Source organism: Trachypithecus francoisi, unplaced genomic scaffold (assembly GCF_009764315.1).
Source record: "Trachypithecus francoisi isolate TF-2019V2 unplaced genomic scaffold, Tfra_2.0 Lachesis_group4, whole genome shotgun sequence".
Taxonomy (NCBI): Eukaryota; Metazoa; Chordata; class Mammalia; order Primates; family Cercopithecidae; genus Trachypithecus; species Trachypithecus francoisi.
The window spans coordinates 114,944,921-114,965,116 of NW_022681469.1; the positions used below are offsets into that span (position 1 = coordinate 114,944,921).

The window sequence follows — 20,196 nt, forward strand, 5'->3', positions numbered from 1 at the left end:
TGTACAATAGTGAAGACATGGAACCAACTTAAATGCCCATCAATGACAGATTGGATAAAGAAAATGTGGTACATATACACCATGAAATATTATGCAGCCATAAAAAAGAACAAGATCATGTCTTTTGAGGAAACATGGATGAAACTGGAGTCTATAATCCTTAGCAAACTAATGCAGCAACAGAGCATCAAATACCACATGTTCTCACTTATAAGTGGAAGCTAAATGATGAGAACTTATGAACACAAAGAAGGAAACAACAGACACTGGACTCTACTTGAGGGTGAGGGTAGGAGGAGGGAGAGGAGCAGAAAAGACAACTATTGGGCTTAATACCTGGGTGATGAAATAATATATACGATAAACCACCATGACACATGTTTACCTATGTAACAAATCTTCACATGTACCCCCAAACCTAAAATAAAAGGTTTAAAAAAGAGTTGTTTTCAAAATCCTTTCTTCCAAGTAAGTTGCAAATTGTATTGAATAAGAATAACCAGGGATGGGGCTGGGTGTGTTAATCCCAGCACTTTGGGAGGCCCAGGCATGTCAATCACAAGGTCAGGAGATCCAGATCATCCTGGCTAACACAGTGAAACCCCGGCACTACTAAAAATACAAAAAATTAGCCGAGGGTCGTGGTGGGTGCCTGTAGTCCCAGCTACTCGGGAGGCTGAGGCAGGAGAACGGAGTGAACCAAGGAGATGGAGCTTGCAGTGAGCCGAGATCGCGCCACTGCACTCCAGCCTGGGCAACAGTGCAAGGTTCCATCTCAAAAAAAAAAAAAAAAAAAAAGGAGGAATATGATACCTGAGATAGTTTAAAATAATGGAGGTATTGATAACCATAAAAGTTGGTTCCAGGACTGTAGGATTGATCATTTAAAAGCACAGGACATAAGGAAAATCTTAGCTATGTTGATTTAGTATTCCATTGTCATGCTTACATGATATATCAAGACGGCTTTTCTTAAAGGCTTTTATCTTAAGAACATGATTGCTAGAGTTGTAACGGCATATCCCACAGATTTGCACTATGCTTGAGTGTGATTCCTTAGGAACGAATATGAGTTGAACTCATTCACATTTAGAGAGGGTGTCAAGTTGAGAACCAGGCAGATTCATTTACCCTAAAAATGACTCTAAAACAAAGGGATTGAAGAAATTAGATTCCAAAGATTCTGGGTGGGAATTTTGAAGTATATTTACATTCAAGTGGAGATAAAAGAGGCCAAAATTCAAGAATTGTGGGCTGACAGGAGAGCTGTGGATTAATCATCAATTCTATTAAAGGGGGGCTGGGCACAATGGGTCACACTTTTAATCCCAGTGATTCAGGAGGCTGAGGTGGGAGGATGGCTTGAACCCAGGAGTTCAAGACCAGCCTGGGCAACATAGCAAGACCCTACTATAGGTATGACCCATTTAGTCAGAGAAGATAAGCCAAATCCCTCAGGAGGAAATCACCCAGTCCTAATACTTTGAGCAAATAAAGAATAGCACATGACAGGAGGAACATTTCAAATTTTTTTTTGAAAAGCAAAAGGAAACATGAGCAGGCCAGGGCAAAGGAAGATTTGAATATGAGCTCTGGCCTCACAACAGGAGAGATGGGTCGGGGTAGAAGAAGAGGAGGAAACCTCAGAAGATCCAAGTCTTGACCAGGTATGGAGGGGGAGCACTGGGGCACAGAACTACTCAGAATTCTACAAACTCTTTTTTATTTATTTATTTATTTTGAGATGGAGTCTTGCTCTGTCACCCAGGCTGGAGTGTGGTGGCACGATCTCGGCTCACTGCAACCTCTGCCTCAGCCTCCCAAGTAGCTGGGATTACAGGTGCATGCCACCACACTTGGCTGATTTTTGTATGTTTAGTAGAGATGGGATTTCACCATGTTGGCCAGGCTGGTCTTGACCTCCTGACCTCAGGTGATCCGCACACCTCAGCCTCCCAAAGTGCTGGAATACAGGTGTGAGCTACAGCGCGTGGCCTGAAAACTCTTTTACACAAACCCAAGCCTCTTCCGTGCCTGTTTCCCCAGACTCCTTGGCTCCTTGGGAGACCCAGCCCTCCTCTCCAGCCGCTCCACATCTCCACACCATGTTGATCTTGGCCCACACAGCCAGAGCTTATTTGAGAGCCCTCAGCTCTCCAGGGCACAGCTCAAGGATACAGGAATTGGCCCTGGGATTCTCAGATCCCCTCCGAGTCCCAGGGAGTGAGTTTCCTCAAATGAGTCACCAACCACCACGCACAGGTTTCAACCCCAAAAGACTACATTGCACTTGGCCTCATCTTTTAATTAGCATAGAGCCCTTAGTTACTATACCTTTGCTCCACAAGAGGGAAGTCAATACTAAGCCTCAGCGAGACATCTTTTCCCACTGTGGACCCCGAAGCTCAGTGAAGCTAACTTGCTGGCCTCTGGAGAATCAAAGTCTGTGTCTAGAAATGGTTCTAGTAACTTCTCCACACCCCATGATGAAATAGATTACTGGGCTTTTTCCTGATGTGATGCAAGATCGAATACACTTTGTGTAATTCACATTTTATACTACACCAGCCAAAACCACACGGACACTGTGCTACTGTCTTAGGTTGGTGACTCTCCTTTCATTCTACCTAATCACCCTGTGGCCCTGGGTGACAGCCAGCCTCTCTCCAGCCAAGGAGATCATGACTATAGTTGTGTAGTATTTGGTTCACAAAACCTCTAAACAGGAAATTCATGCCATTCCAAGCTGCAGTGCAGTGCAATGGTGTGATCATAGCTCACTACAACCTCGAGCTCCTGGGTTCAAGCAATCTTTCCACCTTAGTCTACTGAGTCGCAGGGACTACAGGCATGCACCACCATGCCCAGTTCTTTTTTCGTTGGTTTGCTTTTGTAGAGACGGGAGTTTCACTATGTTGTCCAGGATGGTTTCAAACTCCTGGACTCAAGTGATCCTCTCACCTTAGCCTTCCAAAGTACTGGCATTATAGGCATGAGCCGACCATGCCTAGCCTCATATTCTTATTTTTCCTATACAATATTGGATGAGCAATATGTAGAAATACTGACTTTAACAGGTTTATTCCATTTAGTCAGAGAAGATAAGCCAAATCCCTCAGGAGGAAATCACCTAGTCCTAATACTTTGAGCAAATAAAGAATAGCATGTGACAAGAGGAACATTTCAAATTTTTTTTGAAAAGCAAAAGGAAACATGAGCAGGCCAGGGCAAAGGAAGGTTTGAATGTGAGCTCTGGCCTCACAACAGGAGAGATGGGTCGGTGTAGAAGAAGGGGAGGAAACCTCAGAAGATCCAAGTCTTGACCAGTTGTGGAGGGGGAGCAATGGGGCACAGAGCTACTCAGAATTCTACAAACTCTTATTTATTTATTTATTTATTTATTTATTTATTTATTTTGAGATGGAGTCTTGCTCTGTCACCCAGGCTGGAGTGTGGTGGCACGATCTCGGCTCACTGCAACCTCTGCCTCAGCCTCCCAAGTAGCTGGGATTACAGGTGCATGCCACCACACTTGGCTGATTTTTGTATGTTTAGTAGAGATGGGATTTCATCATGTTGGCCAGGCTGGTCTTGACCTCCTGACCTCAGGTGATCCACACACCTCAGCCTCCCAAAGTGCTGGAATACAGGTGTGAGCTACAGCGCGTGGCCTGAAAACTCTTTTACACAAACCCAAGCCTCTTCCGTACCTGTTTCCCCAGACTCCTTGGCTCCCTGGGAGACCCAGCCCTCCTCTCCAGCTGCTCCACATCTCCACACCATGTTGATCTTGGCCCACACAGCCAGAGCTTATCTGAGAGCCCTCAGCTCTCCAGGGCACAGCTCAAGGATACAGGAATTGGCCCTGGGGTTCTCAGATCCCCTCCGAGTCCCAGGGAGTGAGTTTCCTCAAATGAGTTACCAACCGCCATGCACAGGTTTCAACCCCAAAAGACACAGCAGAGCTCTCACCTTGACCTTCTCATGAAGCTTCACCTGCCTGTGTCTGCGCTTTTCGCTCCCGTGCAACAAGAACTTTCTTTACATCCTGTCCTTAGCCTCCCACTCTGGATTATTCCAAAGTCCATCCTCCAAGTTAGGTTCCTTAAGGAATCACTCCCAGCCTTCAGAATTGTGAGTCAAGCATCTCATCTTTTTGCAAAGCCTAAATTTGAAGGCTACCCTCCCCACCAAACCCCTGTTTTTGTTGTTTGTTTGTTTGTTTGTTTTCGTAATGCTTTGGCTCCAACTTGGAAATCAAAACTGAGAAATTACTTCTTTAGCCTAATGAAATCCACATTTCCTTTTCTGGAGCAAAAAGTCCTATCTGAACATAGACAGCCCCAGGAAAGAAAGCTCAATCAAGAGGGAAAAATACAGCAACTGTATTTTTCAATCCAGAATAGGATGACACCCTCAACAAATCAAAGGATAAAGAATAAACAACATAGGTCAATAAGGAAACCAAAAGCTCATGTGAGCAGGTCAGGGCTAAAGAACACTGAAAAGTGGGATCTGGCCTCATCTGTAACAACAGAGAGGAGTGGGATGGACAAGGGAGAGGAAATCTCAGAAAACCAAAGTCCTGGACAGGTGTCGGGGAGGGGGAGAGGGGCACAGAGCCACTGAGACATCCAGAGAAAAACCCCCACAGGGAATGATGCATCAGAGATGTGAAGACCTAAGAGCTTGCCAAGAGGAGGTCAAAAGAGTGTTTCTGTCAAGGAACGTGGGTCGGTCGCCACCGTAATCTCAGCACTTTGGGAGGCTGAGGCTGGTGGATCACCTGAGGTCAGGAGTTTCAGACCAGCCTGGCCAACATAACGAAACCCATCTCTACTAAAAATAAAAAAATTAGCTGGACGTGGTGGCAGGCACCCGTAATCCCAGCTACTCACAAAGCTGAGGCAGGAGATTTACTTGAACTCAGAAGAAGGAGGTTCCGGGGAGCCGAGATCGTGCCACTGCACTCCAGCCTGGGTGACAGAGCAAGACTCCATCTCAAAAAAAAAAAGTGTTTCTAACCAGGTCAGCATGAAACAGCTTGTAGATGTGGGGAACACAGGAGCCTGACAAGGGAGGTGACCTGGGGATAGGGCTGGGCCATGAGCATAGACTAGGCATCAGGGATGATAGAGGAGTCCAGAGAACCAGATGTGGGTCCTTCGACGGTCACTGCTTGCTCAACCAAAGGAGGACCACCAACAGATTCTCCCACAGGCAGGACCAAATCCAAGTGCAAATTGAGGAGGCCCCAACCCAAAGAGTCTCATTGCCAAAAATGATCTCCTTTAATAATTTCTCAGTCACCTTAGAATAGCATGTCACTTTGTATAACCCATGTTATATTGTTCATAATATTCAACAGAAGAGGGGATGATGTTACTCCCAATATCGCAGGAGGTGTACACTCCCCTGTGATATTGTTCCTAATCTCCAGGGGGAAGAGGATGATACTACTTTCAATATTGCAGTGGGAGTACAACCCCCCGTGATAGTTTTCATCATATCCACGGAGAAAGAGGGTAATATTACTCCCAATATCGCAGGGGGTGTACACCCCTCCTGTGATATTTTTTGAAATATCCATGGGGGAAACAATGATATCTCTCCCAGCATCACGGGGGGTGTACACGCCCCTGTGATATTGTTCATAATATGAAGGGAAAAAACGAAATATTATTCTCTCGCCCCTGAATATTACAAACAATATCCCCAGAGGAGGTTCATCCCCTGCGATATTGGGAGTAATATCATCTTCTCCTCCCCTAAATAGTACAAACAATATCACAGGTGAATGTACACCCCCTGCGACACTAGGAGTAATATCAGCCTCTCTTTCCGTGAATATTACGAGCAATATCACAGGGGGTGTGATATTGTTTGTAAAATTGTTCGTAGTACCCCCAGTGATATTGTTCATAATGTTAAGGGGCAGAGATGATCATATGACTCCCAATATCACAAGAAGTGTACACTCCCCTGTGATATCCTTTATAGTTTTCAGGAGCAGAGAGGAAAATGATCTCCTTTAATAATTTCTCAGTCACTTTAAAACAGCATGCCACTTTGTACACCCCAAGTTATATTGTTTGTAATATTCAACAGAAGAGCGGATGATATTACTCCCAACATCGCAGGGGGTGTACACCCCTCTGTTATATTGTTTGTAATGTTCTGGTGGGGAGAATAATATTACTCCCCATATCACAGGGAGTATACACCACCCTGTGATATTGTTTGTAATATCTAGAAGGGTAGAGGATGACATTACTGCCCATATTGCAGGACATGAACACCCACATGTCATATTCACCAAAATTCCCAATGAGGGTCAGGATGATATTATTTCCCATATGGCAGAGGGTGTACACCCCCCCGCCCCTTGATAAAATTCGTAATATTCTGGGGGGGAGAGGATAATATTACTCCCCATATCGCAAGGTATGTACATCCCCTGAGATATTGTTTCTAATATCCAGGGAATGAGAGGATGACATTACTCCTTATATGGCAGAGGGAGCACACCCCCCTGTGATATTGTTCATAATGTCTTGGGAGGGAGAGGGTGACATTACTTCTTATATCGCAGATGGTGTAAACCCCCTGTGATATTGTTGGTAATATCCAGGGGAAAGAGGATGATATTACTCCCCATATTGCAAGGAGTGTACACCTTCCTGTGATATTTTTCATAATATCCAGGGGGGAAGAGGATGATGTTATTCTCTGTGATATTGTTCAATATATTCAGAAAGGGAGAGGGTGATATTGCTCCCAATATCGCAGAGGGTGTACACTCTTCTGTAATATTGTTCGTAATATCCAGAAGGGAAGAGGATAATATTACTCCCAATATCTCAGGGGGTGTACATGTGGCTCTCTGGATCTCTTCACTCTCCCTGATGTGTTAAGTCGATGCTCCTGGCACAGCCATACTCCCAGGTGACCCTCCTTGTCAGGCCCTCTTACCCACCCCTCTCAGCTGTCTCATGCCCACCCATTAGGAACAATCTTTTGACCCTCTTCTTGGCACGCTGTCCTAAAGGGTGCCACCGCTTCGAAAATCTCATACTTTGCAGGAAGTTTTCACTGAGTGTGTCAGTGGCTCTGTGCCCTCTCCTTCTCCCCGACACCTGGCCAGGACTTGGGTTTTTTGAGGTTTCCTCCCCCTTATCCACTTCTACCCACCTCTCCTGCTCTAGATGACATCAGGTGTCCCATGCCAATCTTCCTAGCTCTGACCTGCTCATCTGGACTTTTGGTTTTCTCACTGACCTGAAATGTTTATACTTCACTTTTTATTTCTTCAAGATATTCTCATATTTTAAAATATTGGCCGAGCACGGTGGCTCATGCCTGTAATCCCAGCACTTTGGGAGGCTGAGGTGAGTTGATCACGAGGTCAGGAGTTCGAGACCAGCCTGGCCAAGATGATGAAAACCTGTCTCTACTAAAAATACAAAAATTAGCCAAGAGTGGTGACATGCACCTGTAGTCCCAGCTACTCGGGAGGCTGAGACAGGACAATCACTTGAACCCAGGAGGCGGAGGTTGCAGTGAGCCAAGATAGCACCACTGCATTCCAGCCTGGGTGACAGAGTGAGACTCCATCTCAAAAATAAATAAATAAATAAAATATTAATGGCTATATTTCTCTTTTTTTCTTCTTATTTGGACCCTTCTGCTGTTTGAATAGCTTTCCCGAGAGAATGTGGATTTCATTTAGACAAAAGAAATAATTTTTCAGCTTCCATTTCCAAGTTGGACCAAAGTGGTAAAAAAATTTAACCTTTGGCCTGGCGCGGTGGCTCATGCCTGTAATGCCAGCACTTTGGGAGGCCGAGGGGTGGGAACACGAGGTCAGGAGATTGAGACCATCCTGGCTAACACAGTGAAACCCCATGTCTACTAAAAAAATACAAAAAATTAGCCGGGCGTGGTGGCGGGCGCCTATAGTCCCAGCTACTCAGGAGGCTGAGGCAGGAGAATGGCGTGAACCCGGGAGGCGGAGACTGCAGTGAGCCGAGATCGCACCACTGCACTCCAGCCTGGGTGACAGAGCAAGACTCCGCCTCAAAAAAAAAAAAAAAAAATTAACCTTCAAATTTGAGCTTTCATGAAAGATAAGATGATTAACCCAGAATTCTGCAGGCTGGGAATGACTCTATTAAGGACCTCAGCTTGGAGGATGAATTTTGGAATAATATAGAGTGGGAGGCTGAGCATAGGGCATAAAGGAAGTTCTTGTCACACGGGAAGGAAAAGCACAGACACAGGCAGGTGAGGCTTCATGAGAAGGTCAGGGTGAGAGCTCTGCTGTGTCTTTTGGGGTTGAAACCTGTGCATGACAGTTGGTGACTCAGTTGAGGAAACTCACTCCCAGGGACTCAACTCGGAGAGAGTCTGAGAACCTCAGGGCCAATTCCTGCTTCTTTGAGCTGCGCCCTGGGGAGCCGAGAGGTTTCAAATAAGCTCTGGCTATTTGGACCAAGACCAACATTGTGTGGAAAAATGCAATAGCTGACATGGAGGGTGGGGTCTCCCAGGAAGCCAAGGAGTATGGGGAAACTGAGGCACAGAAGAGGTTTGGGTTTGTGTGAAAGCTTGAAGAGTTCTAGCACCTCACAGTCAGAGAGGCCATGGCCACACCTATGTATGTCAGCACAGGACGCCTGAACAGTCCCCAAGGGAAAGGGGGTTCAGACCACACTTGGGATTGCCCAGGTCAAAGTGCCCTGAAACCATGGCCTCCAGGGGAAACCAAGAGTTTCAGATGAATCCAGTGCTTGAGGGCAGAACCAATGAGAAAATCTAGTCACATTTCTACAGCATATCACCGTTAAAAATAGCATTCTCTGTTATGTTAGTCAAGGAGGGATGATTATTTATTAACTTCTACAGATTAGATAATGGGGTGGGGGTGGGCTCAAGGTGAGATGATTTTTTGGGTCCAGGTCTGCTCGGGACAGGCATCCCAGTCTTCGGTCTCCAAATCCACCTCCTGTCTGTCTCCCCACACTGCTCCTCAGGCCTTAGGATCCATTGACGGTGATTTCTGTGGTTCAGCTCCCACGTCAGGCAGGAAAGGCAGCTACTGGGGCTGAGATCCCACATTGCCTCCAGCCCTTGCTTCCTACCTGGCCTCCCCAGACACCACCAGGGGCTGGGCCAGGCTGCTGTGCTGCACATGGCAGGAGTAGGGGGCTGTGTCCTGGGGGGGCACGGTCACCACAACCCAGGACTGGTAAGTGCCATTTTCATTGTGAAGAACATTTCCCCATAGCTCAGGCTCCTGCACCTTGCCGTCCCGAGTCCAGTGCACATCAATTTTCCCTGGATAGAAGTTGTAGGCCAGGCATTTGAGTTTCTTCTTTCCCCCTGGGGCCTGGTGGCTGGTGACCACCACAGAGGGAGGATCTGTGGAGGGAGAGAGTGTGACACCGCAGGCTTGAGGTCGACTTCTCCCCGCCCAGGTCTCTTCCCACCCCCACCCCTGGCTGTCAGCGATCAGCAGAGCTCTAAGCTCTGTACCTGCCCACCCCACCCCACCCCCGGCCCCAGGACACTATCCAGAATATCAAGGAAGGCTGACGCTTTCCCTCTTGCCCAGTCCCCACCCCACCCATGTATTGACTCTGACAGCAATAAGTTGTGAATGCTCCATGCATTTCTCCACGTTTTCCCACTTCTCAGTGGGCTTTGGAGTTCTCCTCTCCCCAAGTTTCAGTCCAGCTGCTTAGTTCAGCCCATGCCTCTATCCAGCAACCGCTTCCCTGCAGCACTGCATAATCCTGAGTCTCACTATGACTCCAATCCAAGTCTCAGCTTGCAGCCATCAATCCCGCTCACACTGGCTCACTCTTGTCCTTCCATGGCTGACATTTTACACACCTCCCTTCTCTCCACCACCCAGATGGGAGGCATCATTGTAAAGAGAAACAACAGCGGGATTTGGAATCTGAAATCTGGAATTTGAGTCCCAGCTCTGCCTCTTACAGACAGTGTTAACCTCACCTCTCTGACCTCAAGCTCCTTGTCTGTCCATTGGAGATGATTTGGGGACACCCATCAAGAAAGAATAGCCTTCCTGACCCATTCTGAATGAAATTTTGAGATGTTCTTTTTGGACCACAAATTACCTCATCCCAGGGAGGGAATGAATCCTAAAAGATGAAAGCTGGGGGCCTGAGGGACATCCAGGAACAAATGAGACCAGACTAAGATGTTGCCTGAGCTCCTAGCCTGAGATCATCTTTTATTCTGGGCTCAGTACTGGGGAGCAGGAAGCAGTGAGTACCTTGCCGGTCCAGGATATTTTTGCTGTATTTCAGGTATTTCCGCAGAGTCGCAGGGCACTCCTCCTCCAGGTAAGCCTTGGCCCGCTGCACGTAGACTGGTTCTGCCTCCCACTTCTGCTTGGTGATCTGGGCTGCTGGATCCAAGGCGACCCAGGCTGGGATCTCTTTGTTGAATTCAATGTAATCCTTTCCATCGTAGTAATACTTCCAGAATGATCCACTGCTTCGGTTATTCTCTATCTCACAACCGAACCTTCCATGCAAGTTGTGAGACCCTGAAAACTCCCCCCACCCCACAGAGAGGACAGTCAGCCTCGTGCGAAATTTATCGAAATAACTCTTAGTCCTGCACACTGGGCATCCCAAAAGAAATAAAGGATTTTGCAATTCAAGCATGCAATCCCTTTATCAAGACAAATAGGTTATTACTCCAATATATACAGCAGACAGAGAGGGGGCTAACTCAGTTTGGTTTGGCATTTCAGGTTTGTCTCAGATGAGACCTGTTCCTCCTTAAGAGAGCTACAGGCTGGGTGCTGTGGCTCATGCCTGTAATCCCAGCAATTTGAGAAGCTGAAGTGAGTGGATCGCTTGAGTCCAGGAGTTGGAGACCAGCTGGAGTGACATGGCAAAATCCCACCACTAAAAACATTTAAAAATTAGCACAGCATGGTGGTGCAATAGGAGGCTGAGGTGGGAGGATCACGTCAACCTGGGAAGTCAAGGCTACAATGAGTCAAAATCACACTACTGCATTTCAATCTGGGTGACAGAGTGAGACCTTATCTCAAAAAAAAAAAAAAAAAAAAACCACTGGGCTCAGTGGCTTACACTTGTAATCCCAGCACTTTGAGAGGCCAAGGAGGACAGATCACCTTAGGTCATGAGTTCGAGACCAGCCCGACCAACATGGTGAAACCTCCATCTCTACTAAAAATATAAAATTAGGCTGGGTGCAGTGGCTCATGCCTGTAATCCCAGCACTTCAAGAGGCTGAGGCCAGAGGATCACCTGAGGTCAGGAGTTTGAGACCAGCCTGGCCAACATGGTAAGACCTTGCCTCTACTAAAAATACAAAAGTTTGCTGGGTGTGCTGGCACACACCGGTAATCCCAGCTACTCGGGAGGCTGAGGCAGGAGAATCACTTGAAACTGGGGGACAGAAGTTGTAGTGAGCTGAGATGGTGCCATTGTACATCAGCCTGTACAGAACAAGACTCTGTCTCAAAAAAAAAAAAAAGACAAAATTAACCAGGTGTAGTGACACATGCCTGTAGTGACACATGCCTGTAGCCTGTAGTCCCAGTTACTCAGGAGACTGAGGCAGGAGAATCGCTTGAACCCAGGAGACAAAGGTTGCAGTGAGCCGAGATCGTGTCATTGCACTTCAACCTGGGCAACAAGAGCAAAACTCCGTCTCAAAAAAAAAAAAAAAAAGAGCTACAGAATATAGATAGATTTCTATCTCTTCTCTTCTACAGCATCTCTTCTAAGGAGAATTATTTGTTTTAACTTATGCTGAGTTCTGTGGAAGCTGTCACAACCACACCAAAGCGTACTTGCAAACTGGATAGAAACTATTTGTGATTTCATATGAGAAAGGAAGACTCTCCTTTTCTTTCCGTTCTAGGAAGAGTTCATATCATCACCTAAGTAACCCTAATCTGATCACTCTTCTTTCTTCCTTTCTGGTGTCTGATATCTTTTTTTTTTTTTTTTTTTTTTTTTGAGATGGAGTCTGGCTCTGTCGCCCAGGCTGGAGTGCAGTGGCCGGATCTCACCTCACTGCAAGCTCCGCCTCCCAGGTTCACGCCATTCTCCTGCCTCAGCCTCCCAAATAGCTGGGACTACAGGTGCCCACCACCTCGCCCGGCTAGATTTTTGTATTTTTTAGTAGAGACGGTGTTTGATATCTTTATTCCAAATCTCTAAAGTCCCAACCTTCTTGCCCATTAGCCACAACTCTCAGAAATGGATCTCCTCAGGGTGGGGGACACAGCCTCTTCATTCTGATTTTAAAAGCAGGTGTATACCCAGCACTGGTTGGTTGGCATAGACACTGACAGCTGTCAAGGTCAGCTCTCTGGGCTCATGACCCAGGTCTCTCCCCGCCCCCACCTGGTGTGCTGCCTGAACTGGAGCCAGTCACCTCCCTGTGCCTCTATTTCCTCACCTCTGAAATGGCAATGCCAAGAGCACTGTTTCAGGGGGCGATTCTGAACATTATATATGCTCATAGATGGGCCTGGCACAAAGTAAGTGCTCAGTATATGTCAGCTACTCTTATTTCCTTTTTTTGTTTTTTGTTTTTAGATGACATTTTGCTCTTGTCACCCCGGCTGGAGTGCAATGGTAGGATTTCAGCTCACTGTAACCTCTGCCTCCCGGGTTCAAGCAATTCTCCTGCTCCTGCCTCAGCCTCCTGAGTAGCTGGGACCACAGACGTGTGCCATCATGCCGGGCTATTTTTGTATTATTAGTAGAGATGGGGTATCACCATGTTGGCCAGGGTGGTCTCAAACTCCTGACCTCAGGTGATCCACCTGTCTCAGCCTCCCAAAGTGCTGGGATTACAGGTGTGAGGCACCGAGCCCTGCCTACTATTATTTTCTAAAACCTTGTATTCATCTCTTCATCCTCCTTCCTCGTAATTATCCACTTTGACATTTCTATTCCTGTCCATCAAAGCTTCTCCCAGTGTCTTTTCTGGTCACCTGTGCCCCCTTCTCTCCTATGGCTGACACACAGCCCGGGCCATTTTCCTTACCAAGACCTCCCACCCCACATCCTTCAAACGTCTGCCTATCTTTTTCTTGCCTCCTTTTGGAAACTCAGATCCCATGTAGCACCTCGGGCATTTTTGTACTTAGTAGCCCATCTTTTGACACCCACTCTATGATAATTTAACACCAGCAGTTCACCAGGCCTGAGATTGGCTCCCTTGGGGCCGGCAGTGTGGTTTAGCAGAAAAAGTGCTGGGCCGGGGGCACAGGGATCATCTCTGCACAGGCTCTGCCACCAGCTCCTCCAACCACAGTGCAGGTGGCCCTTCCTGGGTCTGCATCTTATGGTGAGGAGAAACTTTAGGGCTGCAGGGAACTCTAACGGCCCGCAGTTTTGAATCCAGCACTTCCTGAGCCCTCAGCATGGGCTACGGTCTGTGCCGGGTGCTTTTCTCTGTTCTTTCCACAAATTTCAATTGAACCAATATTGGCTGCACCCTGTCCTAGGCAATGGAGCTGCAAGGGAGATTAGGACAGACTGTGACATCCTTCATAGAATAGACACAGTTAAATATTACAAAACTATTTGCAGGTAGGTCTCAGTGCTCCAGTGTTTGCAGATTTCGACCAGATATTTTGGGAACGTTTCACTGTCAACAGCCGGGACTGGCAGAGCCACCAGGTGAACCCAGGTCTGAGTGACTTTGAGAGTGGCTCACTCTCCAGGCAACCTCCCTCGACAGGGGTGAGTCTGATGCCTTCTCACAGGGGGGATCAGCCTCTGATGCATGAGGTGTGGAGGTGAGAGGTCAGAGCTGCCTGGATAGGAAGTGACTCTGCCATCACTTCTGGTGTGAGCTGAGGCCTGGAATGAGGATGGGGCAATCGATGGGGAAGTGGGGAGCACCTGTGCTGTGGGGTGGGCGGGATGCGGACATGTCTGCATTTCTGCTGTGTCTTCTGTTCCTTCTCTGGGATTGGGACTATTTCCATCCTGCTAACCCCTTGCCACTCACACTTGGGGGGCTGCCTCTTGGGTTAGACCTTCCACCCCCGTGGTTTGTTGTTTACTGACCATTACTGTCGTTGTAATACTTCACGATGTCATGCAGGGTCTCCATAAAGATGTCCTCCCTGGCTTTCTGAAGTTGGCTGTCCTGCTTCCAATCCTCCATTCCTTCCACCTGTCTCCAGAGTCCCACAGGCTGAGACTTCCTGTCTTTACTGTTGTATCTAAAGAACTGGAGGTCATTGAGTGAGCCAAGGGCCTGAAACTGGGGGATGTCTTCAACAAGCTTGGACAGCCCAGTGTAGATATAGGTCAGAGAGTAATGACCTGCAAAAGAAAAGACGGTTGAGGTCCATGCAAGGGTCCCACTGTGGGGCTGCACAGGGCTAGGAGGGGAGGCCTGCCCACTGGCTTCTTCCTCCCTAGCTCTTTCTCCTATCATCAACCTTACACTACTGGAGGCTCACTCAAGTGAATATACTCTCCTTTCATGCTAAGGATGATATTTCAGAGACCATCCTGTGTCTTCACTACATCGTTTCCTCTGCTTGGCACATAAGAAGATAACATTACTCAGCCTCCTAGAAGATACATTGGGACCATGTGACTAAGTTTTGTCAAAAGAGAATGTGAGCAGAAGTGATGTCTTTCTTCTGGTCCAAGACCCTACCAGCTGGCTTGTCCCTTTTGTTTCTCATCCCTTGAGGTGACAACTTTGAAGGCCACAGGATAATATGAAAGAGTCTCAGTATGCAATTAGCCTGGATCCCTGAGTCACCCCATGGAGGAATGGAATCTTGCCCAATGTGCATGGAATCTGACATGCGTTAGAAATTAACATTTCTAGGCTGGGCTCTGTGGCTCATGCCTGTAATCCCAGGACTTTGGGAGGCCAAGGCAGGCGGATTACTTGAGATCGGGAGTTGAAGACCAGCCTGGCCAACATGGTGAAACCCCATCTCTACTAAAAATACAAAAATTAGCTGGGCGTGGTGGTGTGGGCCTGTAATCACAGTTACGTGGGAGGCTGAGGCAGGAAAATCACTTGAACCGGAGAGGCAGAGGTTGCAGCAAGCAAAGATCATGCCACTGCGCTCCAGCCTGGACGACAGAGTGAGACTCCATCTCAAAAAAACAAATTACCATTTCTAGCTTAACCTGACAAGTACATATAGTTAGAAAGGGTAGAAAGGAGAATTTACTAGAAGATTCAAGAAACGACCCAGACTGAATTAGCACAGCATAAGACTAGGATGGAGCTCAGAATTACTGGGGTTATACCTTACATTTTGGTATAAGGTGGAATCTGGGAGAGAGGGATATTTCCATAATAGTTCCATAATTATTTTATGATACAATTTATACAGGTGCTAAAAATGTTGGAGGTCATATGGAAGAATCCTAGTTCAATTACTAAAATTATTCTTGCTTGTGAGTTTCTAAATGTGATTAACCTTTAAATCAGTAGACCTTACAATTGAATTCATAGACATAGAGAGTAGAAGGATGGGTTACCAAAGGCTGGGAAGAGTAGTGGCAGGGGTGGGGGGAAATTAGGAGGACGGTTAATGGGTACAAAAAAATATAGTTAGAAAACAATTTGATAGTACAACAAGGTGACTCTAGTCAATAATAATTTAACTGGGGCCAGGTGTGGTGGCTCACGCCTATAATTCCAACACTTTGGGAGGCTGAGGGGGGGTGGGTCACTTGAGGTCAGGAGTTCGAAAACGGCCTGGTCAACATGGTGAAACCCCATCTGTACTAAAAATACACAAATTAGCCGGGCGTGGTGGCAAACGCCTGTAGTCCCAGTGACTCAGAAGGCTGAGGCAGGAGAATCGTTTAAACCCAGGAGGCAGAGGTTGTAGTGAGCCAAGATTGCACCATGGCATTCCAGCCTGGGCAACTCTGTCACAAAAAAGAAAAAAAAGAATGAATGAGACCTACTATTTGATAGCACAACAGGGTGACTATAGTCAATAATAATTTAATTAGGGCCAGGTGCCGTGGCTCATGCCTGTAATTCCAGCACTCTGGGAGGCTGAAGTGGGTGGATCACTTGAGGTCAAGGGGTCAACACCAGTCTGGCCAACATGGTGAAACCCCATCTCTATTAAAAATACATAAGTTAGCCGTGTGGCAGTGCACATCCGAGGCAGGATAATTGCTTGAACCCAACAGGTGGAGGTTGCAGTGAGCCAAGATCGTGCCACTGCATTCCAGCCTGGGCGACAGAGTGAGACTCTGTCTCAAAAATAAATAAATAATCAAATAAATTTTTAAAATAAAATAAAACAACCAAAAGAGTGTAACTGGATTGTCTGTAACACCAAGGTAAAAGCTTGAGGGGATGGATAGCTCATTCTCGATGATGTGATTATTTCACATTGCAAGCCTGAATCAAAACGTCTCATGTACCCCATAAATATATACACATACTATGCACCCACAATTTTTTTTTAATTTACAAAAAAATCAGTAGACCTTGAGTAAAGTGGATTATTCTCCATAGTGGTGGGCCTCATCCAATCAGTTGAAGACCTTAAGAGAAAAAGCCGGCCAGGAGCGGTGGCTCAAGTCTGTAATCCCAGCACTTTGGGAGGCGGAGACAGGGGGATCACAAGGTCAGGAGATCGAGATGATCCTGGCTAACACGGTGAAACCCCGTCTCTACTAAAAAAAAAATACAAAAGAATTAGCTGGGCGAGGTGGCGGGCGCCTGTAGTCCCAGCTACTTGGGAGGCTGAAGCAGGAGAATGGCGTAAACCCGGGAGGCGGAGCTTGCAGTGAGCTGAGATCCGGCCACTGCACTCCAGCCTGGGAGACAGAGCGAGTCTCAGAAAAAAAAAAAAAAAAAAGAGAAAAAGCCTCGGAGGCCTCCTAAAGAAGAAAGAATTCTGCCTACAGTCTGCCCTCAGACTCAAGACTAAGACATCAGCTCTTGCCTGGGTCTCCGGCCTGCTGGCCTGCTCTGAAGATTTAGGACTTGTTACTCCTCCCAATAGTGTCAGTCAATTTCTCAAACAAATCTCTATTCTCACTCTCTCTCTCTCTTTTGCATACATATGATGTAAATCTCTTCCTGTGTGTGTGTATGCATATGTATACAGCATATGTATGTATGTGTATGTACGTATATATGTATATGTGTACAACCCATTAGTTCTGTTTCTCTGGAGAACCTTGAATAATTCAGATTTTGGTGCAGAATGGGATTAACATTCCAAAGTGATTGTTATACAATGAACATGAAACACCTTTTCTGACAATTTGTAAATGTCACCAATTTTAAACTCACACAACTGAGAAGCCATTTGCTTCCATGTCTTTATCCTGCACATTCTCATGCCACAAACAGCCTCCTTCCCCTGTCCTAGAAGTGACTCTTGATCTCCTCAAGCTCCCACTGCCGTCTCTTCCGGCCACTCGCCTTCCAGACCTACTGCAGCTGTGTCTGAGTGTGGGCTGAGGGCACGGGTTTCCTTCTAGCACCATCCCTCCAGCCGACCTGCCTTTCCACTTTCCCCTTGGGGTTGCTCTCTCTTTCCAACAGCATCAGGCAGGTGCACCCAGCCACCAGAAGGAGGGAAGAAACAGGAGCAGAAGCAGCTCCAGGCGTGTGATTCCTGCTCCGTCCTGGCTGTCTGACCCCAAGCAGGTCACTTGGTCTTTGGAGTCTTTGTTTTCACTGTAAACTAAGGATTTTAGATTCAGATTCCTGAAGGTCTTATTTCGGGTGAGGGCAGAGGCTCCCTGAATGCTCCTGGAAGTGTGTGAGCTGAGTGAGTTGACAGCCTTGGGCACCCTTTCCTGCCATATGCCAGGGCATCCCAGCTGCATCTATCCCTTCTCCCAGCCAGGTGTGAGGAAGGTGTCCTGTTCCTCACCTTCTTCCAGTCCCCTCCAGCACCCATCCCTTACTTTCCACACTCACCATCTTGGGTCTCCTGGGGGACAGCAGCATCCAGAAGGAGCAGCAGAGACAGCAGGACAGGCACCATTCTTACCATCGTGTCTGCTTGGAGGGTTCTGGGCAGGAGGCACAGGTATTATCCTGGGTCCTGGGGCCCTGCCCAGGGGAGGTGAATCTACAGGCCAATGGGAGTGCCAGGACGGGCTCCTCCCCTAATAGAGAGAAAAAAAAAAAAACATGATTCACAAGCTAGGCTGGGCAGAGGTTGTGATGAATGAGTCTACACACACGTTATACAAATTCAGAGCTGAGACAGTTGATCTCTAGACTGAGGCTTTGTGTGTGCCTGGGGTGGAAGGATGCAAGTGGGTGGGAGGTATGTGTGGTGGGTGGCAGGTGTCTGGGATGTGTCACCTTTCCAGTCTATTATGACACCCTCTGGAATCACTTGGGTGTTGTCAAACCAGACTTCATCCCTGCCTTCTGGAAAAACTCAACATGTCCAGGATACGGACCTGGTTAGTCCCCAGCTGGGGCAGGACCCTCACTCTCCCTCACCCAATCCTGCCAGAGCTGTCTGGAGGACATTCACATTCCCATCTCTCCCTCCTTCCTTTCGGTGCCTGTGGAACCCCAGCCTTCCATGATGGAAACAGAAATAGCCGCATCCTCCTTTTGCGGCCTCCCTGGCAATAGAACGAGCAGGTGTGCACGGGGTTTATGCTCAGCAAGTCGAAGCTACTACCGTGGACATCAGGTCAAGTGTCTGGGAAACAAAGAGACAGGTGTAGTGGACAATGCCTTCTGGTGGTCTTGGCAGCGGTCGCAACTGCCAGCTCCTGGGGGCAGTGGGGCTGCAGTAGCTATGGGGGCGTCTGGGTTCCAGTCCCAGGTGGTGTCTTTGGTTTACACTGGGCCTCTGATGTCCCCTGCTGGCTGCTGTCGTGTGTTTACAAGGCTGGGTCCCACTGTGATTTTGACTGGTCTGCTTCTGCAAATCACGAGCCTAGATTCCCAGTCTTACTAGGGAAGCAAGGGCTGGAGGCAGCATGGGGTCTCAGCCCCAGAAGCCATCCTTTCTGCCTGACATGAGACAGATAAACCTCAGAAATCACCTTCACCAAGCTGGACACAGTGGCTCACACCTGTAAGCCCAGTACTTTGGGAGTCCAAGGCAGGAGGATTGCTTGAGGCCAAGAGTTCAAGACCAGCCTGGGCAACAAAAGGAGACCCAGTCTTTACAAAGAAAAAAAAATGTTTTAATTAGCCAGGCATGGTGGTGCACACCTGTAGTCTCAGCTACATAAGAGGCTGGGGCAGGAAGATCGCTTGAGCCCAGGAGGTCAAGGCTGTGATGTGTTGGATTGCACCACTGCACTCAGCCTGGGCAACAGATCCAGACGCTATCTCTAAACAAGAAAGAAAGAAATTACCCTCAATGGCATCATCAAGGCTGGGGGAGCAGTGCATGAAGACAGACAGTGGTGGATTTGGAGACAGAAGTCTGGATTGCCTGCCCTCAGCTGACTGACACCCCAAAATTGCCTCTCCTTGAAAACTTTCCTACTGTCTAAACTGTAGAGCCTTACAAGCAGTAACCTTCTTGCCTAGCACAACAGAGATGGTATTTTTTGTAATTTGATTTTCTCATTGGTTCTGCTCCCAAGCACTGGATTCATCTGAAACTCTTGGTTTTCCCTGGAGGCCATGGTTCCTGACACTCTGACCTGGGTAATCCCAAGCATGGCCTGGCCTCCTGTCTCTTGAAGTTGTTCAGGTGTCCCCTGCTGTATATACATGATATACATAGGTGTGGCCATGGCCCCTCTGGCTGTGAGGTGCCAGAACTCTGGGAGTGAGTTTCCTCAACTGAGTCACCAACCGCCATGCACAGGTTTCAACCCCAAAGGACACAGCAGAGCTCTCACCTTGACCTTCTCATGAAGCCTCACCTGCCTATGCCCCTGCTTTTCCTTCCTGTGGGACAAGAGCTTCCTTTACAGCCAAAGCTCAGCCATTCATTCTGTTTTTTCACTCCAAAATCCATCTTTCAAGCCAGGTTCTTGAAGAAAATCATTTTCAGTTTTCAGAATTCTGAGCCAACCATCTCATCTTTCTTGAAAGCCCAAATTTGGAGGCTATACCTTTTTTTTTTTTTTGAGAGGGAGTATCACTCTGTCGCCTAAGCTGGAGTGCAGTGGCACGATGTCAGCCGACTGCAACCTCTGCCTCCTGGGTTCAAGTGAT

The 20,196-nt window shown here is 47.5% G+C and overlaps 1 protein-coding gene across 1 annotated transcript; it reads right to left on the reverse strand.

Annotated features, from left to right (window-relative positions):
* Positions 1-8,861: 8,861 nt before the first annotated feature.
* LOC117072805 (zinc-alpha-2-glycoprotein) lies at positions 8,862-18,174 on the reverse strand. Its single transcript, XM_033193215.1, has 4 exons — positions 17,971-18,174; positions 14,100-14,360; positions 10,301-10,576; positions 8,862-9,420 (listed from the first exon to the last, which is right to left on the reverse strand). Exons 1-4 carry the CDS (start codon positions 18,044-18,046, stop codon positions 9,137-9,139), a joined length of 897 nt encoding a protein of 298 aa, XP_033049106.1. The 5' UTR covers positions 18,047-18,174; the 3' UTR covers positions 8,862-9,136.
* Positions 18,175-20,196: the final 2,022 nt, after the last annotated feature.